General features: G+C 24.9%; 1 protein-coding gene across 1 annotated transcript; it reads right to left on the bottom strand.

Moving 5' to 3' along the window:
* Window positions 1-601: 601 nt before the first annotated feature.
* LOC129613672 (fibrinogen C domain-containing protein 1) lies at window positions 602-17,951 on the bottom strand. The gene is made up of 6 exons (XM_055527836.1): window positions 17,353-17,951; window positions 12,738-12,844; window positions 7,338-7,507; window positions 4,592-4,793; window positions 1,088-1,717; window positions 602-1,006 (listed from the first exon to the last, which is right to left on the bottom strand). Exons 1-6 carry the CDS (start codon window positions 17,467-17,469, stop codon window positions 856-858), a joined length of 1,377 nt encoding a protein of 458 aa, XP_055383811.1. The 5' UTR covers window positions 17,470-17,951; the 3' UTR covers window positions 602-855.
* Between the last annotated feature and the right edge of the window lie 1,630 nt (window positions 17,952-19,581).

Below are 19,581 nucleotides of genomic sequence, written 5' to 3'. Positions count from 1 at the left end.
CATTTAATTTTATGCAACAATTCTCTTGACTTCATGATTGAAGTAGGCACTATGGAATAATTTTTAAAAAAAATATTCTCATAAATTTAAAAAGAACCGCAATCATAATACATACTAATTTCGAAGACAAAAACCTATGATGATTTAGTGCGCCATCTTCTATCTAAAAGATAAAATAAAAAAAATTAATTTTTGATTTATGCTTGTAGCAAAGTTTCAAACCTTTAAATAATGTGAGTACAATTTTTATTTTAATCCGAAATGAAAATAATTTTATTGAAACACTTAGAATGAAACTTTTATCATATTTAAGTATTCCGCTTTTTGCTGATTGTTCACAACTTATATTGATTCTTCGAATTTTAAGTTCAATTTAGGAAATCAAAGTATGCACATTCCTAAATATTTTCATAAAACTGGATACGAGTAAATCAAAATATACTCGTGTTATATAAAAGTTCTTTTGATTTACCCCATGATTTCTACATCTCTGATAATTGTCGCCGAATCTCCAAAAATTTGATATGCATAGGTATTAATAAAATTTACGGTAAGCCAAAGGTGCGATTAGATTTACTTATTTTAGACAGAAAAACAATTGTAAAATTATAAATTTAATTTGTTTTCTTGGCGGTGATTCAGAGCGCTTATTTTAAGTTAATATATTATTATTACAAATACTTTACACAAATATACAAATAAAAATTACGCATATATGTTACAGTAAAAATAATTAAAGCTATACAACATAAATTATAATATGATAAGTACATGAATAAAATCTTATTTCGAAAAAAAAAATGCGATTATGCGTATTCGAAAAAAATGTAAAATTATTAAAAATATTTTCGGAAATTAGTAATCATCATTTGAATATTCGACTGGTCTTATCATCATTCTAGCAGCATATAATGAATAATTTGATCCATTGAAACCTTCCCAATACATTCCTCGATAATTATTATGTGGTTCAACTTTTGTTCCCAAATATTGTCCCATTAAATTACTAAAAAACAAAAATATGAAGATAGTATATACTATATATGTATATGAAGATAGTATTTATATTCACATTTTAAAAAATTACCTTTTCTCACAAGCATTATACCACCAAGCTCCCGTATGTGATTGTGCACAATTTCCTTCAACCCATCCATCATTATCATTATCAAATGTTGAAAATTTATATGATGCTGAATATTGTAATGAATTACCACCATTACCATCATAATCACCCAATATATTTAATGCATACATATCTTTTTCACTACCAATTGCAAATGAACTATATCGAACATAACGTGCATTACCTTCAAAATCTTGTAATAATATTAATAATTCATGTAATCGATTTGATGTTATTGCATATAGTTTATCTAATCCAATAAAAAATTCACCAGCAATATTACCAAAACCATTTTTATATTCTAACCAATTTCTATAGAAATTTATATCACCATCAAATCTATTTAAAATCACGGTCCATCCTCTACCATATTCATCACTTGTAAAACATCTAACATAAAATGATCCAATTGGTGTTTGATTGATTTCAATTTTATTTATTTGATTTTCTTTAATATTATCATCAATACAACTAGATGGCAATTTATTTGTAATTCCTCGATTTTCATTACATAATGACGAACGAACATTATTGATGGCATGATTAAGAAATTGTTTACTTGGTTGGGAATGTTGTCTCTTTTGTATTTCCCTAAAAAAAAAAATAAAAACAATGAAAAGAAAATGTAAGTACTTACAGAATATTGTTTTTTTGTTTTTGATAAAATAAGGAGATAAAAAAAATAATAAATTTTAGTTTTGAAATTAAAATTTTTTTTGCGAAATTCTTCTCTTTTACGTACTTTAAAACTAAAAATATTGCTATTATTGTCTTTAATAATATTCCAATTCTCATAAAATTACAAAAAAAAATTATAATTTATTTTGTTTCACATTAATTTTATTAAAATCATTAAACTTAACATCCTGGACGTCAAAAATTTTTTATGTCAATTTTTCTTTTTTATTTTTTTATTTTAAAATTTTTTAAATACAAATTAATTAAAAATGGATTGAATTAGACAAAGTCGTATTCGATACAACGAAATTTTTATTTAATAATAGTGTTACCAGAGTTCTTCAAATAACTAGAGCTTACGCTTCTTAAAATTTGAAAGAGTTGCATATGTACCCATATGAACTATATTGTATATGGAATTTAAGAGATGTAAAAAATAATATTGGATTAACCAAGAATATAATATGTATGTGTAAATGCAGTCCGATTGAAGTGAATCAATGAAATTCAAAGTTTTTATAAATTGAATTTGGCTATAGAGAATGATTAAATTGCAGTGTGCTATTATTCACTTTAATTTTATTATGCCACATAATGGCTTAAATCAATTCGCTTGTTAAGTATTAAAAATTTTAGAAAAATCAAAGTAATTTAGAAATAAATAATATTGGAAATGAATATCACCGATCCTAGAAGACATTAAAGCAAAGAAACATTTTATTTTTTTGGAAGTCATCCCCCCGTTTCCGTTAGGAAAGTATATTTTTTCTGAATTTGTTTTTGACAGATACAGCGCCATGCAATTTTGCAAATTTTCAAAAGTATTTAAAATTATAAGAAAATTCATTTGATTAGGCAACTCATATGACAGCAGATATATATAAGCTAATTCTGAAAATCAATTTTTTCAAATTAAAAATTTTCTATTTAACATTTTCTCTTATTACTATTTATTTCAAGTTAACTGAGCTCATATCTGTTACAAAAATTAATAATATGAGAAATACAAACTACATAAATTCGATACAATATTGAAATATACCAGACAATATCGATTATTACGTATATTATAAAATCGATTTCATTATTATTATTAATTCATTTTTCGATATAATCAGCAATATTAATAAAAAACAACCTTAATAATGATTATTATTATTCAACAAGGGTAAAAAATATTACAAAATTTGGAAATTATTTTATATCCCATATAACCACATGTATTACATACAGGCTATTGTATTTCAAATGCTGTATGAATATGATATAATTATTATAACATTAAAAAATAACAGTAATTATATAGGGCCGATTGAAAAACACTCCCACTAAAAAAGAGTTTTTTCTCATCATTTGATATAGTTTGAATAAAATTACCAAAAAGGTCGTTATTAAAATGGCAAAAAAGGAATTTATAAACATGAAAATAATTTTTTTTTTCATTCAAAAGTTATAATGAAATTGTTACAGAAAAGAGGCAATTTTTTTGCCGAATAAATATATTTTTGTAATTGCAGTTAAATATCGTCAATTCAAAAAAATACAAATATGAAATAATTTTAAGTGCATATGGTGAATTGAGGTATGCATGACCAATTAGTATATTATATAAACAAAATTTTGAAATTGAAAAATTAAGGTTATCAAAATATAAACAAATTGTGGGAGTGAAGTAAAAAATCTCGAAAAAAATTTCTTAACATAAACAAATTCTTATAAAATGTAGAAAAATTGAAGATTTTATTTCAATTCGAAATTTACAAGTAATATAAATACATATATTTATAATTAAATTTATTCATTACATACCTATGTGTACATGCACATGTGTGCGAATTGTTTATAAAAAAAATTTCATTTTTGATATTTGAATGAAAAGAAACTCATGTTCAGCATCAATGATATTTTTAATATGGGAAAGAAAAATGAAAAGAGAACAGTGTATACTTATTATTCTAACCTACATATTGAAATTTTGCATCCCTGTTCGATTGCTAATCAGTTGCCACTGAACATGTGCCAATTATGGGTAACTTAGTTTTAAACAAGGAATATTTAAGGAATATTAATTAGAATTAAAGGAATATTTTAAATTAAAATTGTATGTATAATAATTTAAAAGATAATTTTAAAATTCTATGCCGTAAAATTGGAAATTTTTGTAGTAGTATTAAAATTATAACATTACGAAATCCGTATATTATTCATTTCCATGAAACTTATTGTAAAAATTATTCGCAAGGGGCCTAGAACACCTTATTTTCGGTATCTTTGCTATCAGAAAATTATAAAAATTGCAATAATTATAGTACCCTCGTCGAATTTCAATTTCTACAACATTTTCAATTTGTCCTATTAAATCCGATAATAAGTGTAATAATCAAATCGTTAAAATCCTTAAAATTCATAAATTTCAACTGAGATAAAAATTATAAAATATTCCTTTTTAAATAAATTACAAATGTAAAAGCAAATTCTGTATAACAGCTGAAAATATCTTAACAGTAACTATACACTATCATTTCATACTATCTTATATCAACACATAAAAATTATACCGGCGATTTTAAACAGATTTTGCTTCTTCTTTTACAAAAAATATCGTTTCTCATAAATATTATCAATACAATATGCGCTAGTATAAATATATCGCATATATTCCATATATCTTATACATTGCCGCCTATATTATATAACACATATAAACAAACTTTGATTTTATAAACTTATACAAAATATACGAATAATTTTTAACAGCGATAAAAAAAAATAATAACAAAAATTTACCTTGAAAATTGTAATAGTGTTGAAATATTTGTTTTTAAAGCACGAAAATCTTCTTCAACATTAAATACACCTTGACGAACCGATGATAAAAATGCTGCTAATGATGATAACATTTGTGTTAAATTTGTTAATTTTTGATCTGTTTCATAAAATGTTTGTTCATCAGTTGTGTCAGATCTAGTCTGTCGTATCCGTAAATGACCTTAAATAATAAAAGAAATATTAAATGTAATTATTATTATTGTTATTGTTATATTAGGTAAGGTAAGATGTATTGAGCATATTATATTCAATTAACACCTTTAAAATTTTAGGTTTGGAGATTGAAAATTATTGTTTATACTAATTGAAATAAAGATTAAATATTATTAAATAGAAATGTTTAAAACTTGTTACAGGGAGAATTAGAAATATATCTACCAACAAGCGATTATAGAATCTAATCGAGCACATTTCCTTCAATTTTACAAGTAAATTCAAAAATTATATCTGTATAGGTTTCGGTTTAAATAATGAAAACTGCATTCCCTCTGCAAATTTTCTAATAATATATAATATTGCATACATTTAGGAGGAAAACACTTCAAATTAAGTAATACTTAAAATGAAAAAAAAAATTTAGAATTTAGCTAAGTAAGAGACATAAGGCGTATTTTTGTATAAAAAGCTCATTTCTTTTACTTCTCATGCTATAGAGGTTCAGAAAAGTTTATGAAGTCGCAGAAATTGGTGATCTATAACTCAGAAAGAGGAAGATAAAATTTGCTCCAATAAAAATTTTGTTAAAATATTCAGAGGCATATTTAAAAACTGTCAAAATTTAAGACTATTCCGTTACTATTTAAATAATTCCGTTAAATTTGAAGGTTTCATTCAAGATCCTGACATTCGGCTACGATTTGCTCAAATACATGAAATAAGCCTTAATCAATTACCATTTTCAAAATTAACAAGTTGTATGTATATGGATTGGGTACAATATAATGCCGAAAACTTATATATTATTTTAATAACTCTAAAGGACTTTTAAAGAGGAAAGGGGACAGGTATGAAAAATTTTATTTTATATTATAGAAATAACTTCTACAGTAAGACATATTCGCTTACAAAATGCTAGCTTTGTTTCTTCTTCTTAATTGTTGTGGAAGCTAAACATACAAAAAACGGACCAATGATGGAGAGTCAGAATAAGATTAATAGGTACATATTTTTCATTTTTTCGAAATGTGCTAAAAATAATTTGATAACATAAACAGCAACGTATAACAGCGGAATAAAATAATATACGTACAATATGAATTTGTATTGTCAATGTGATTGAATGCCATAATGGCTGGTGAGCGTGGAGTATTTTACAAAAAAAAATAAGATTAAGTACCCCTTAATAGTTCAATTATTGATGTAATTACTCTTGAAATTTAGTACACATTTATAATATAATTAATTTTTGTTAATTATATAATTATATTGAGCATTCATGCATGCACATAATATGTATTCGATTAGTAACAACTGTTGGATTAATATTGTAAAGTTTTTTCATATAAACTAGCTTTTTGGTATCAACCCCTTTATATTGATTATTGTTTATATAGAAAGTTGTTTAGGATTTTTGATAAAGATTTTTTCTTTAACACAAAATTTATAAATTCCAATTTCAAGTTCAATTTTTTACTTTTGTTATTTAGGCTGTCAATCCTGTTTTAAAATCCTACAGTTTGAAGAATATACACACATAAACATGATATTACCAGACTCAAGTAAATATAAACATAATATGCAAATGATTCATAAAAAAAATTAATATAAAGTCCACTTTTAACCGGTATTTTTTGTTTTCGGGGAAAATGTTTTTTTGGAATATTTTAGGTTTCAAGGCAGCGAGAAATCAGACAAAAAAATTGAAATAGTAAACTTAATGAAATGCCTTGAACATAATGTAAAATAGTAAATGTATTAGGAGTAGGTCGACGACTTTTTAAATAAGTTTCATTTTATGCTGTTGAAATTAGCGAAAAATCGTGATATTGAAAAAAAAAGTAATACCGTAGTTTATTATCGTCGAGATAATTATCAATTACTTGAGTAATTTCATTTGAAATTCAAAAATTTTTTAAAAGAAATTGTCTAAATCTAAATTTATTGTTATTGTCACTTACGTGAATGAATGTGAGTGGCAAAAAAGGTGTTCTGGAATTAATACCTGTCCTATTTTAATGTACAATTAAAAATTTTCCCATACCTATAATTATTTTGCATGACGAAAATTGTGATATTTGAAAAAAATTTTAAATATTTTAATTGAATTTTTATCATTAGTTGTTATTCTTCAATGACTTATGAGTTAAAAATAAAAAATATCAGCATGTATGTCGGTAAATCTTCTATTTTTTCTATGTTATTCCGGAGGTTTTTAATTTAACATTAATGTTATTAAAAAAACATTCATAAATTTTATAGAATTTTAATTATAAAGGGCAATAAGGTCGGTATAAAAAGCACCTTTATGAAAACTAAGCGCGCAAGGTGTGTTACCAACAAGTTAACAAAAAAATTTTAAATTTCCAAACTTTATGAAATGTTATAGTTTACGAATATTTTACAAAGTATTGCCAGCTCAAAAAATTTTTATTTTAATAATTTTTAAAACTTGCAAGCTGACAATCTTGCATAATGCACTGTAATTATGTTTTGAATTATTACTGACGACTATAAACGAGTAATAAATTTTAAAAAAAAATCTTACCATCATTTAAATTTTGACGCATTGATTCTACTTCTACTTTTAAATTTTCTAGCAGCGCTTTTGATTTTGAATCAATCCAATCGAGATTCTCAGTTCTTTTATTGATCTCTTTTAATTCATCACGCATTGCATCCAAACGTTCTTGAGTGTTACTTTCCATTCTAACTAATCTGAAAATTTTACAAGGTTTTTAATTAATAATCTTAAATAATAACCAAAAAATTAAAGTAAAAAGAAGATTTATTAAAATGTGTTAAAAAAATAATATGCACGTCGTTATACTCCCAACTGTTAATTAATCAATGAAGGTAATGAATGAAAAGACTTCACAGAAATATTAAGTAGCTTTAATTTTTTATGTTAAGTAATATGATGACTTTTAGTTTCTTTTATTTAATTGTATTATTTTTATACTAGCAAATATATAATGTATATATATATATATATATATATATATACGTTTGTATTATTATTACAGCTCAAAAGTTTTAAATCAGGAAATCAATAATTTTTGATTGCTTAACAAGAGATTTATGTTCTTGCACATATGTACTTCTTGCGCGTTAAATAATATTGAGTCATCATGTTAATGATGTATTCGAAAAAAAGCTCAATTTAGGAATAAAAGCAAGGTGTTGCGAAGTTTCATAGTTGTCCACAAAAACTGAAATTACAATGTATGCGCAAACAATTTGTGAAATAATTTGTAAAAAGCAATTTTTACATGAAATGTTTCGAAATACCACACAAGTGATGAGTGATGTAAGTGAAATTTTTGGGTTTGGTTTAAGAAAACGTCAATTGAAAACGACAATTTTGTCTTAACAAAAATGAAAAAATTTTTTTTTTGGAAAAATCATTTATTGTTATTTGATTTGAATGTGAAATTAATTAGATTTGAGTATTAATCGGAAAATGAGGATTCGTGGAGGATCTATCGATAATCAATGTAATATTTGGCCGAATCAATAAAAAAAAAACAATTCGTATTGACACTTGATAATTTTTATCACATTGACACTTGATAATTTTTATCACATCGAACTTATGAATGATCGGAAAAGTTTTGAAAAGAGTTTAGAGCATGTTTTCGAAGACATTTTAAAAATTGACCCTGTTACGTTTCATATAATTATTTAAAAATATAAAACAGTATGTATTAAATCTTAAGGATTCAGTGTTGGAAAGGGCCTATTTATAGTTATAAAGAAACTCAGGAATTTTCTATACATACATGCTTATATTACAAATACAAACCTATAGTGTTATTTTACTAAAGGAACAGTAAAAATTATTGGATGTTTGTAAGTTTTTACTCAACATACCTCTTTCGCTAGTAAAATTTCACTTTCCACCATCCGAATTCCCCGAAAATTTCACCAGTTAGTTTCGGTAACAACCAGAACTCAAATTTTAAATTTCAAGAAACTTCATTAATTAGTTCCGCATATATGATAACGTAAAATTGGCCTCTGGTATGGTTTCTAAGACCTGATCATTCCAAAAAAATTTACAAGTTCGTTTTTTTTAACACCCCGAATTTAAATAATAAATTTTAAAGAAATTGATGGATTATTTCTCTTTATATATGCGTAAAAACGTAAAATCGACCAGAAAAATTTTCAATTCCCGAAGTCCGACACATTCCCAAATTTAATTAATCACAGTAAATTTGGATTTATTCAAAAATAAACTCACGTACAAAATTTCATTAAAATCAGTTCAACCGAAGTTGAGAGAAACGAGTGCACGCAAAGACCGACAGACTGACATTTCTCCAAAAATTGTTTATTTAAGATTCTCTACAATGGAGAAGTGCTTTTCCACCGAAAATTTCATTTGCGAAATTTTATGTGATCACCTCACCACGCCTTATTATATGCAATGGAGTCGGTAAAAATAAAATTGTGTCTATGCACACATATTTTTTTAAATGACTGTAGATCTGTATGTACTTTTTGTTGAATTAAGAATGCACTAAATTATTAAGTTTCATGCTAAAAAATTGAAAAACTAGAATAATTACAAATAGTAAATTTTTGTTATCAGCTCTACCACTTGTATTAATTTTTTATTATCTTTCATAATAATTTTTAAATAGTTTTTCAACATTTCATAATTATTATGCATATTGCTTACTATATGTTTATAAATTAGTAATATATGCATAATGCACATAAACCAATACATAATAAACAAATAGTAAATAATAAACGCAAATATATAAAATTTGTTATTAACTTGTTTACTTATTCGTTGAAATTTGTCTCAAGGGAATTTCTCGTACATATTGTAAACACAACAACTTTGTTTTCAGTGGTTTTATATAGGTATGTATACATACACAGGTGACAAAAAAATACAAAATTCGAATTATGTAAAAAATAAAAAACTAAATTCAGACGAAACTTTTATGCTTTTGAGATTCATTCATTATGTATTTTAAATACAAAATTTAAAATTTTAGCGCAAAACAATAATGAATAGTTTTGGCTATTAAATTTTTAATTTCGTGCTTTTTTTTTAAGAGATTCTCTCTATGTATATATGAATGAATTAAGCATAAAATAATGTGGGTATGTGGTAAGACACTTTTATTACATTTAAAATATTTATTGATTTTTTTGTTAACAGTAAACTGTAAAATAAATTTAAATTTACAAAAACTACTATTTGTTTTTGTATCATAGGTTCTTTGTTATTAAACACACTATGTTGCATGGTGTTACGAAGAAGCATTAATAACAAAATATTCAAGGCGAATAATGCCCGCGAAATTTCTTCTACATGGTGGCAATTTGAATAATCACAAAATATAGTAGAAGACAATAAAATGTAGTTGAGGTTATAAGCCTAAACTGCTTAGGTCTAGTTTTTCAGCTAAAAATATTTTATCTTAAATTCGAATTTTCTTTTACTGTCAATTATTTTTTTTTTTGGAATTATATTATGCTATTCGATAATCTTTTACGAAATATTATTAATCTGCAATTAATTTTTGACTGATTTTCTTCAACAAAACTATTTCTAGGTAATAAGGAGTATTAAGGAACTTTTATTATAGTAAGAAATTTTATCTGCTGCTATAAGGTAAAAATTTTCAGAAATGCACAGAATTGTGTTGATCTAATGCAAACGCAAATGGTAATGTCGAGTACATGCAAGTTATTGAATCTCATATAGTTTTGACGAAATGAAATTTATAAATACCTTAATAAAAAATACATTGTGTTCTTATAGAGAAAATATAATGAAGACCTACACATAATAACGATTACGTTTCAAGGAATACAAAGATATTTCGATTATTTCGACGGTCACATTTTAATTTCTTTCATATTTTTTAACATAAAAATATTATATAACCAGAAATTTTTCAACAATTATGTCATATATAAGGTTAAGGTCAATTACAATGGCATGCAATTCATTTTCATCTAGTTTGTCGTGGAATATATTACAATAATACAACATTACTGGCATTCCACAGTGTATACTGTATAATATATGAGAAAATATGCATTGCAGACGTGATTTTTATTTTAAGAAACTATACAACTACACAAATAACAATGTAATGAATTTTCACATTTTCTTAAATTCTTTTAATTTAACTACAAATGCGATAAATTTTTCTAAGTTTATCATTTAATGCAAAAATAAGTAGTGAACTATTCATTCCAAATAGAAAACATGTATGTACAAGTGGATGAGAAAAATCTACTCTCTGAATTTGTTTGATAACCACATTTACTTGAAAAATTTTGCAACCATTGTATATTCCTATTGGGCTAGGTATTTCAAATTTGAGAGTCATTGTTTTAAGATATACAGATAACAGATTTTTTTATATTTTGTTAACAACCTTATGGTAATATCACTTTACATCTATTAGGTTTTTAGTGAGTGATAAATTGACTTAACTTAGAAAATAAAACTAAATTATTAAAATATTTTGCCGAATATTTTTGTCTATAGACCTTTTGTCAATAATTTATTTTTTAACACAACAAATAAATAAATGCAAGATTATGCGATTCACCTGTTTGGATTTAAATCACTTTTTAGTTTTTTTGACAAAGACACGAGTGTAGATTTTTTTTATAAAATGACAAGATCATAAGATAATTATTTCGATGAACTTAAAATCAAATTAATGAAGATTAAAAATAATTTCGAAAATAATTAAATAGTCATTTTTGGGTAATATTAAAAGAATTTTAACATTTTATCATTTATAATTTTGTTTTTTAGATGATCTTATCTCCTAGAGTTCTTTGATCTTCATTTTAATTTGTAAAATTTTAACCTTTTTCAAAATTTATTTTAAATATGATTCTAAAATATTAAGAATTTTTGTCATAAATGAGGAATAATTCGCTTAGACCATTAACGTCATAGAAAGTATATTAGGACGTATGACGTAAAATGGAACTAGTTTAATTAAAAAAGGAGAAAACGAGTTTCTTTCAAATTCAAAAGAAACAAAAAAAATGTTCCAGTCGTCAATACTCTTCTCTTTTCATATTTTAATTAAATTCAGAACATAAATTAATTCTTTATATTGCTGCCCATTTTGTTATTTTGTTAAAATTTGGTTTCAATTTCATTTTTATTTTTACAAAATGTTTTATTGTTTGATTGAATCTATTAAAATTTTTTGCCCATTATCGTAATAATAAAAACTTTTGTAAGAATTTAAATGTGAATTTTTAAATTTGGCAAAAATTTATCCATTTTTCATTTAAAATTTGTATATTATGACAAACAGTCCAATTTAAGTGTGAAAATGAGAATTTTTTAATGATCATAACGTAATAGACATGTATGCGATATTATTCTCATTCTTAATTGCTTTTATCATTGTATAGGGGGCATAAGAGCCGGTACTTCTAACATACATATGTGTACTTATTACTACTTGTATAATTTCATAATTGATTTGATGCTAAAATACCTTAGTAATTTACGTATGTGGCAAAATTTATTTGTTGACGTGACAATATTATGCCTCAAGCAGGCATTCAAAACACTTTCGTTCCGTGCTTCAATTCTGCTATAATCAGATTTAGAATTTTGTAGAATTTGGGTTAATATTTTTAAATTTGAAATGATGTACAATTTGAACTTAGAATATAATGTTAATGTTGAAAGCACATTATTCAAATGACAGTTATTGCAATACAGTGTGGCATTGTGCAGTATGCTATGACAATTTACTTCATAATTTTGTATACAAATCAAAATTCACTACTATTTACAAATGTGTTTATTATATTATAACAATTGTTATATATTTACAGTGAAATGTAAATGGTGTATTTCTTATAATATTTGTCAATTAAAAGAAAATTTTTATGAAATTATTTTACGTACTTTAATTTTTAATGATAAACTTACTTTGAATCAACTGTTTCCAATTGTCTAATTTGTTGTTCATCTAAACTTGTTAAAGTAACAATACGATCATAAAGCCTCTGACAATAACCATCGTTCCCAGATATTGACTGAAACATATAATAGAATGAAAAATATATTAAAAAATTGGTTTTTGATTAGTGAAAGTATAATTTCAAAAATAACATGTTTAATTGGAAAGAAAATAAATTAATAAAAATGTTTTATATTTTTAGTTGCTGTTATAGGCTGGTTTGGGTTCATTTCCCCATTAGTAATATATCAATTTAAATAATTATGTTAACTAAATGTATACAAAATTCTATGCCATATTTCTACTCGACCCGATATGAAGCATATATTTGGTGTATTAAAATTAAAAAATCAATAAACGATAAATATTATTGCTTAATAATGTTTTCATATTGAATTAAAATATTACAAAATTTGATGTGAACAGCATATAACCGATCGCAATTAAACTAAATTAATCTCAGTAATCTTAGTTAGTGTCATTATCAAACAGAACTCACATATATAATTTCAAGAAAATCAGATAATTACCTCGCTGTATATGCGGGCAAACATGAAATAGTGAGCACTAGTTGAGCAATCTGTCACACAATCATAGTAAACTTACATGAGTTAACTCACATCGGTTCAAAAATCGTTAAAATCGGTTCAACCGAAAATGAGAGACAGTAGAGAGAGACGCGGACACACTGACAAACAGACAAACATCTCTCTAAAAATGGTTTAGTTACGCTTCCCTATCACGGAAAAGTGTACTTTCGTCGAAAACTAGACATGCGAAATTTAGTGCCATAACATAACCTCCCTTGCTGAATACAATACGGTAAAAAGAATAAATTTTTGACAAATTAATTAATAAACTTGTATAATATTGTTTTCATACATTTCAGTTTAAAGCTCTACGATATGTTAATGTTAAACTATTAATTAATTTTAATTGATTTTTAAATAATTCTATTATTATAATAGCTCTGTTGCTCCTCTAATATAGAAAATATGATCTAATAAAAAGTTTGAATTGATAATTTGAATTTTAAAACAAAATTTTTTCAATTGATTTAAATTAAAATTCTTGTACGGTTAACAAATATTGAATAATAATAATTTAAATAGCAAAACAAAATTTATGGTTATCTGTTAATTCTAAAAATTTCTCTAAGTAAAAATTATTTTCGTTATGATAGATGAAGCTACATTATGTGGCTATTTGTCAAGTACTTATATTTAAATGGAAATGCTATTATGAATTTTAATTGTGGAATGGAACGGGAATAAGTGTTCAATTCAAAAGAAGTCAAACCATATGAGCTCACATAATTTCATTCATATATCGGTAAATGCATTGGTGTGAAAGTTATGCTCTGTTTATTTTTATTATCCTTTATAATATTACTAACTACACTTCTCATCACTACAGTCTTCGGCAAACCATTGCTTCTGCTGCAAGCCTCTTTCAATCCATTCTCTCTCGGTCTAGCGTTCTCCAATTTCTACACTTAAGCATAAATCATCCAAAACAGCATCTCTTCTTCTACACCCATTCGGATTGTTTTTAAATATTTTACTAGCTGCTCTTTCATAAGCCATTTTTATTACGTGCCCCAGCCACTGAATTTTTGGGGCTTTTATAAAACAAGCTAAAATTTTATTTTGAGTAAGTTAGTCGAGTTTTGCATTAAATCGTATACGATAATTACCATTTTCCAGCTGTACTGGTAAAGCAATTAAAGTTATATCTGAAACTACACTACATTTTATTTCTGAAACTACACTACATTTTATTTCTGAAACAAATGCAAAGGAGCGAGTAAAATTCGCTCACAGTGTGGTTCCGATCAAGATTGCATACATTGTACATATAATATTCACATTATTCTCTATATAATATCATTATATTCTTCAACATTAAAAACGCTAAATCAGCTCTGCTAAAATTAAAATATTATATGCGTTATTTATGCTTGATGTTTCCTGTCTCTATTTTAATACCGTAGTTAATACGCATTTTAAAAACAAAAGTGTTATTATTCAAAATTTTTACATAACAAACACATTGTATTTTAACTGTACACTAAAACTATTTACAACTAGCTTTCCCAAATATGGAATTGGTACTTCCAAAGAAGGTAATTAAAAAAATCAAAGAAGGTTTTATTCGCAAGCAAAATTGTGTAACGAAACTATTTCGGATTCGAACTTTGAAATCATGAAAATTAATATTAAATATGATTATCTCATCACCAAAGTATTCTTTACATTTAATTCTTTACATTTAGAATTTCCATAAAATTTTGTAATGCTCAACTGTTAAATAAATCTTTGCGTCTGTTAATAAAATCCACAAATTATAAAATTATTTCAGACACATAAAGGTTAATTGAATATTATAATCATTGAACCCAACATTAAGCTTTAAATCACGCCTGTAATATAAAATATAATTCCTTTTGCAATCCTGTTTAAATACTATTGATTTATCATTATATTATGGGCTACATACAACGATTTTTAATATAATTTATAGCACAACACAACATACTCGTAACATTTTTCATTGTTTTCACCTTTATCTTATAATTTAAGACTTGAAACCTAAAAGATTAGGTAACATTTGTAGGAAGAACTTCTTTTAATTAAGTATGAAAATGAAGAAGAAAATTTATTGATAATTTTTAAATTAGTTATGCATTTATTGTCTATAAAACTTGAAAATGACATATGATAATAACGCAGAAAAAAAAGAAAAAAAAAACATAAATATATGAGTAATTCGTCCTTGTATCGGAATATTATAAATGCGGTTCAATAAAACTGGATTTTTGTTATCACATATGCTCACATAGAGATATAAAATGTCTAGTATAATGGAATAAAACATTTCATCTCTTCTTTGTCAACTCGTTTAGACGTCTACTGCTTATATACATAATAAGTAGGTACTCATATATTCATGTATTAAATATTAGTGTATTAAGCAGGTTTGAAATGTCTACTAAACTCTTAAATTGTCTCTTGTAAAACTTGAAAGAAATAAAAAATAAATATATTTTTTTTAATTGATATAAAATGCATTGTATATAATGTGGCCGAGAATTCTTTATAATTTTGGGTACATCTATATACATACATCTTCCATGAAGAAGTGAAAATAGTAAAGAGTATTTGGTGCTTAAATAAAAATGAATTATTTATTCCGAATTAGAATTATTTTTTTGCTGTATTCTTTTCGTGAATTTGAAATGTATGATATGAAAAAATTGAATTTTCAAGTTCCGAACAAGGCTTTACCACAATTTACAAAAAGTAACAAGTACTTAATTTTATTTTTAATAATTTTTGTTCTCACAATGTCACTTTAAAATGGACAGTATTTAAAATATTTAGACCACTTTGATTATTCGACTTTCTAATAAGAATTCTAATAATAAATTAGAGCCAGGATTACAAGAGGAGTTTTTTAATTGAAAGCAAAAATCATTTTATTATTTTGGAATTCACTTAACCTTCAATCCAGTAGGTACTAAAAAAACAATATCTACAAATACAAAAAAAAAAACCAGAAACAATTTCCATCTTACAGTGGTCAGGGCATAAAATAGGAGTTCAAATACTTGTATTAGAATATAAAGACGGACTTACATAAACAATAATAATTATGAAAATATTTTTATATGGGGCCAAAACCCCATTAAGAATTAATTTTAATTATATAAAGGAATATCCATTGTTTTCTTTTGACAGAGCAATGGCACAAATGCTGCGGCCGCAACGGTAAAAACAACTTTATAAAATATATTTCTACAGCATATACTCATATTAAAAGTTTCAAAAATTTCAAATGTCATGTCAAAATTTCTCTGAAAAATTGGTCTGAATAATTCCAAATATTTTCAAAAGACGATCATTCTATTCCTTTGAATAGTCACATACCATTAATTAAAGACTTTAAGCTTATTCTCTTAATAGTCAATAATATAGACTTGAAGCAATATGCTCTATCAATAGAATATTATGAAATATAATCATACTTATATTATATTTTATTAATTATAGCTATTTCTTAAATTTATAAGCATAATAATTATGATTCTATACATAATAATTATAATTGTAAATAAATTTTATCAAACAAGTTTAAAATTCGCAATAAAATAAAAGAAAGCAATTAGAAAAACGCGTCAATAAATTTTGTATCTACATACATACGTATATGTATGTTTATAATCTTTTTTTAATTAAACTTTATTAAACAAGTTTCAATCTTTTAAAAGAAATTCATTTTGAATGAGAAATCAAATTTTAAATTAAATTCTATTCAAGTGGTCAAGATCAAAATAAATATTTAAAATTCTTTTCGCGTATAATATGGAATTTATAAATATAAAAATAATTTTAAAATTTTTTTAATTTGCAAGACGCACGACGGTATTACTTAATGTACTTAACAATTAAAATTATTTCATAATTATTGTAGAGTAACCCCTTATACAATATTGTATATAGCCCAGAGCTTATCTCACAAAATATCTCATTTTTTACTAAATTAATTTTGATTGTAAAAATATTCATAAATTTCTAAACTTACCCGATTTATATTTGGTTTGTGATGTCTTGTGGTGGTGTTTGGGCCATAATCAACAGCAAAAATAATTTGAATAAAATTAAAAATTACGAAAGTGTGGCACAATAATTTCATTTTCATTTTCACAAAATTATTTAATAATTATTTTTTTTTTTCAAAAATTCAAAAATAAATTCTCTTTTAATCTTCTTTTAATTTTTTTATGATGCCTTAATTATCAAAAAATACACAAAAGGTTTTGAACTATTTTTTTTCTTTTTTTAACACTAAGATTTTGCAAATGCTTTTACACTTATTTTTTATTAATTTATTATTGCATCTTTAATTTTTTCACTATCTTATTTTTTTTTATTTTATTTTCATTAAAATTACATCACAGAATCTTTAATGAATTTTTTTAAAGCCGATTTTAATATTTAGAAAATGATTCATAAATTCGTATTTAACCACAACTTACACATTGCATACATTTAATTTCATTGTGAATTCACCTTTGATGAATTAATAAAATCGAATAATAAACAGAAACAAGAAAAATTCAAAATAAAATGCGAATAATAAAAATTTAAAGCGAACGCCTTCAGCTATTACAATCTTCGCGAGCCGGCATTCAACTTTGGAATGAAAAAATATTCTCTGAAAACAAAAAAATTATTTTTAAAAAAAATTCTCAAATAGTTAAAGAAAAAAAAAATAATAAGAAAATAAAAAGCTTTTAAAGCGCCCAACCAAGAAATTCAAAAAAGAAACAAGATAAAATATTTTTGGAATGAGCGCCAAAACATCAAAATTCATCTTGAAAAATAATAACAGAAAATTAAAACAAATTTAAGTAGCTTGGTAATTATTAATGGTTAATAGTAATTCCCCTTCTGTTATACAAGCTGAAGATCGATCATTCAACACACAGGTATAAATACGATACGATCATTAAAAGCTTTAAATACTCCCCAAAATTAATAATTGATAAGTGCTGTAAATAAGGAGTACAAAAAATTTTTTTAGCGCCAATATGTTAAAAAATTATATGAAGATTAATGTTAACAACTTTAATTCCGAATACCACAGCACAGGTAAAATATGTATTCGCATAAGAATATAAAAAGTATTACATATGTTATGATAAATTAGTTACTTAATTTGAAAAACAAGTTTTGAGGGTGACATTAACATGACGTTGGATATATGCGTCAATAAATTTAACGAGTATTGAAATAAAAGCTTAATATTTTAATGCTCTCTCTTTAATAAATTAATATACAAAGTTCGAAAAGACTCTCGATACTCTTAATATTATTTATCTACATATATGTGTTTCTTACCTTAAGAAGCTAAGAAGTATTTATGCAGGTATATGAGGAAAAATAATAACAAAAATATTGTGTACACTTGAATTGGTAATATTTGACCTTCAAAAGAAATGTTATGATATTTTAATAGCGTGTTAACGACAATTTTACAATTTTAAAGCAATTAAACCATGACGTTTAGGGGGGAAGAGTTAGCAGAGGATCGTTTTAGGAGAACTTATTGCTCGTTATTTTGGCGAAGGAGAAAATAACTAATAGAAAACACAAAAAATATAGAAGTGGACTAGAACCAAGTAGAATAGAACCAAGTAAAAATAGTTATGAGTTTCCCATCGAAATTTTGTCGACTGGGGGTCATTTGAGGAAGTTAAAATTGAGGATTGAAAATTTTTTTTGATAGACGAATTTCGATGCCTTTTACAAAGTGTTGCTCCACAGAAAAGGTGATTGTTCGGACATCGCAGGAGGTACAGATAGTCTTTTCCCACAAGATCGACATCGGAAGCGTTTAAATTTTAATAAAGCTAAAGAGAAGATTAATCTTCATCATGGATCTCGGTATTAAGACGACGTAATACAAGTACATATGTTGCAAATTAACAATTTATTGATTGCCGGTCTTTTAAATATTCACAATATTCTTATTAATATTTAATTCAAACGAAATAAAATTTATATCTAATTCTCATTGTATATTTTACGTCTTGAAGAGATGATTAATACGTTCAGTCATTTTAAGTCAACAAAAAAAAAAACCAATTAAGATGTGACACCTTTATTTGCGGCATTATCTGTAATAAAAAAAAGTATACATAATATAACAATTAATTAGTCAATACTAGAGCACATAGCACATGCCATAAGCTTTGCATAGCTTGCCTATTACAAAATTATAATAATTATCTTATAAATAATGTATAGT

Source organism: Condylostylus longicornis, unplaced genomic scaffold, assembly GCF_029603195.1.
Source record: "Condylostylus longicornis isolate FDR11 unplaced genomic scaffold, ASM2960319v2 ptg000085l, whole genome shotgun sequence".
NCBI classification, from domain to species: Eukaryota; Metazoa; Arthropoda; class Insecta; order Diptera; family Dolichopodidae; genus Condylostylus; species Condylostylus longicornis.
Note: the sequence above shows the minus strand (reverse complement) of the source record. Positions and strands in the feature narration are given on the sequence as shown.

Bases quoted from the DNA above. Each gene is read 5' to 3' on its own strand.
- LOC129613672 (XM_055527836.1), bottom strand. From the start codon at position 17,469: ATGAAAATGAAATTATTGTGCCACACTTTCGTAATTTTTAATTTTATT. The intron at 4,794-7,337 runs GTAAGATTTTTT...TTATTATTTAAG, and splicing joins GCGTCAAAATTTAAATGATG to GTCATTTACGGATACGACAG. The intron at 1,718-4,591 runs GTAAATTTTTGT...TTTTTTTTTTAG, and splicing joins ACACTATTACAATTTTCAAG to GGAAATACAAAAGAGACAAC.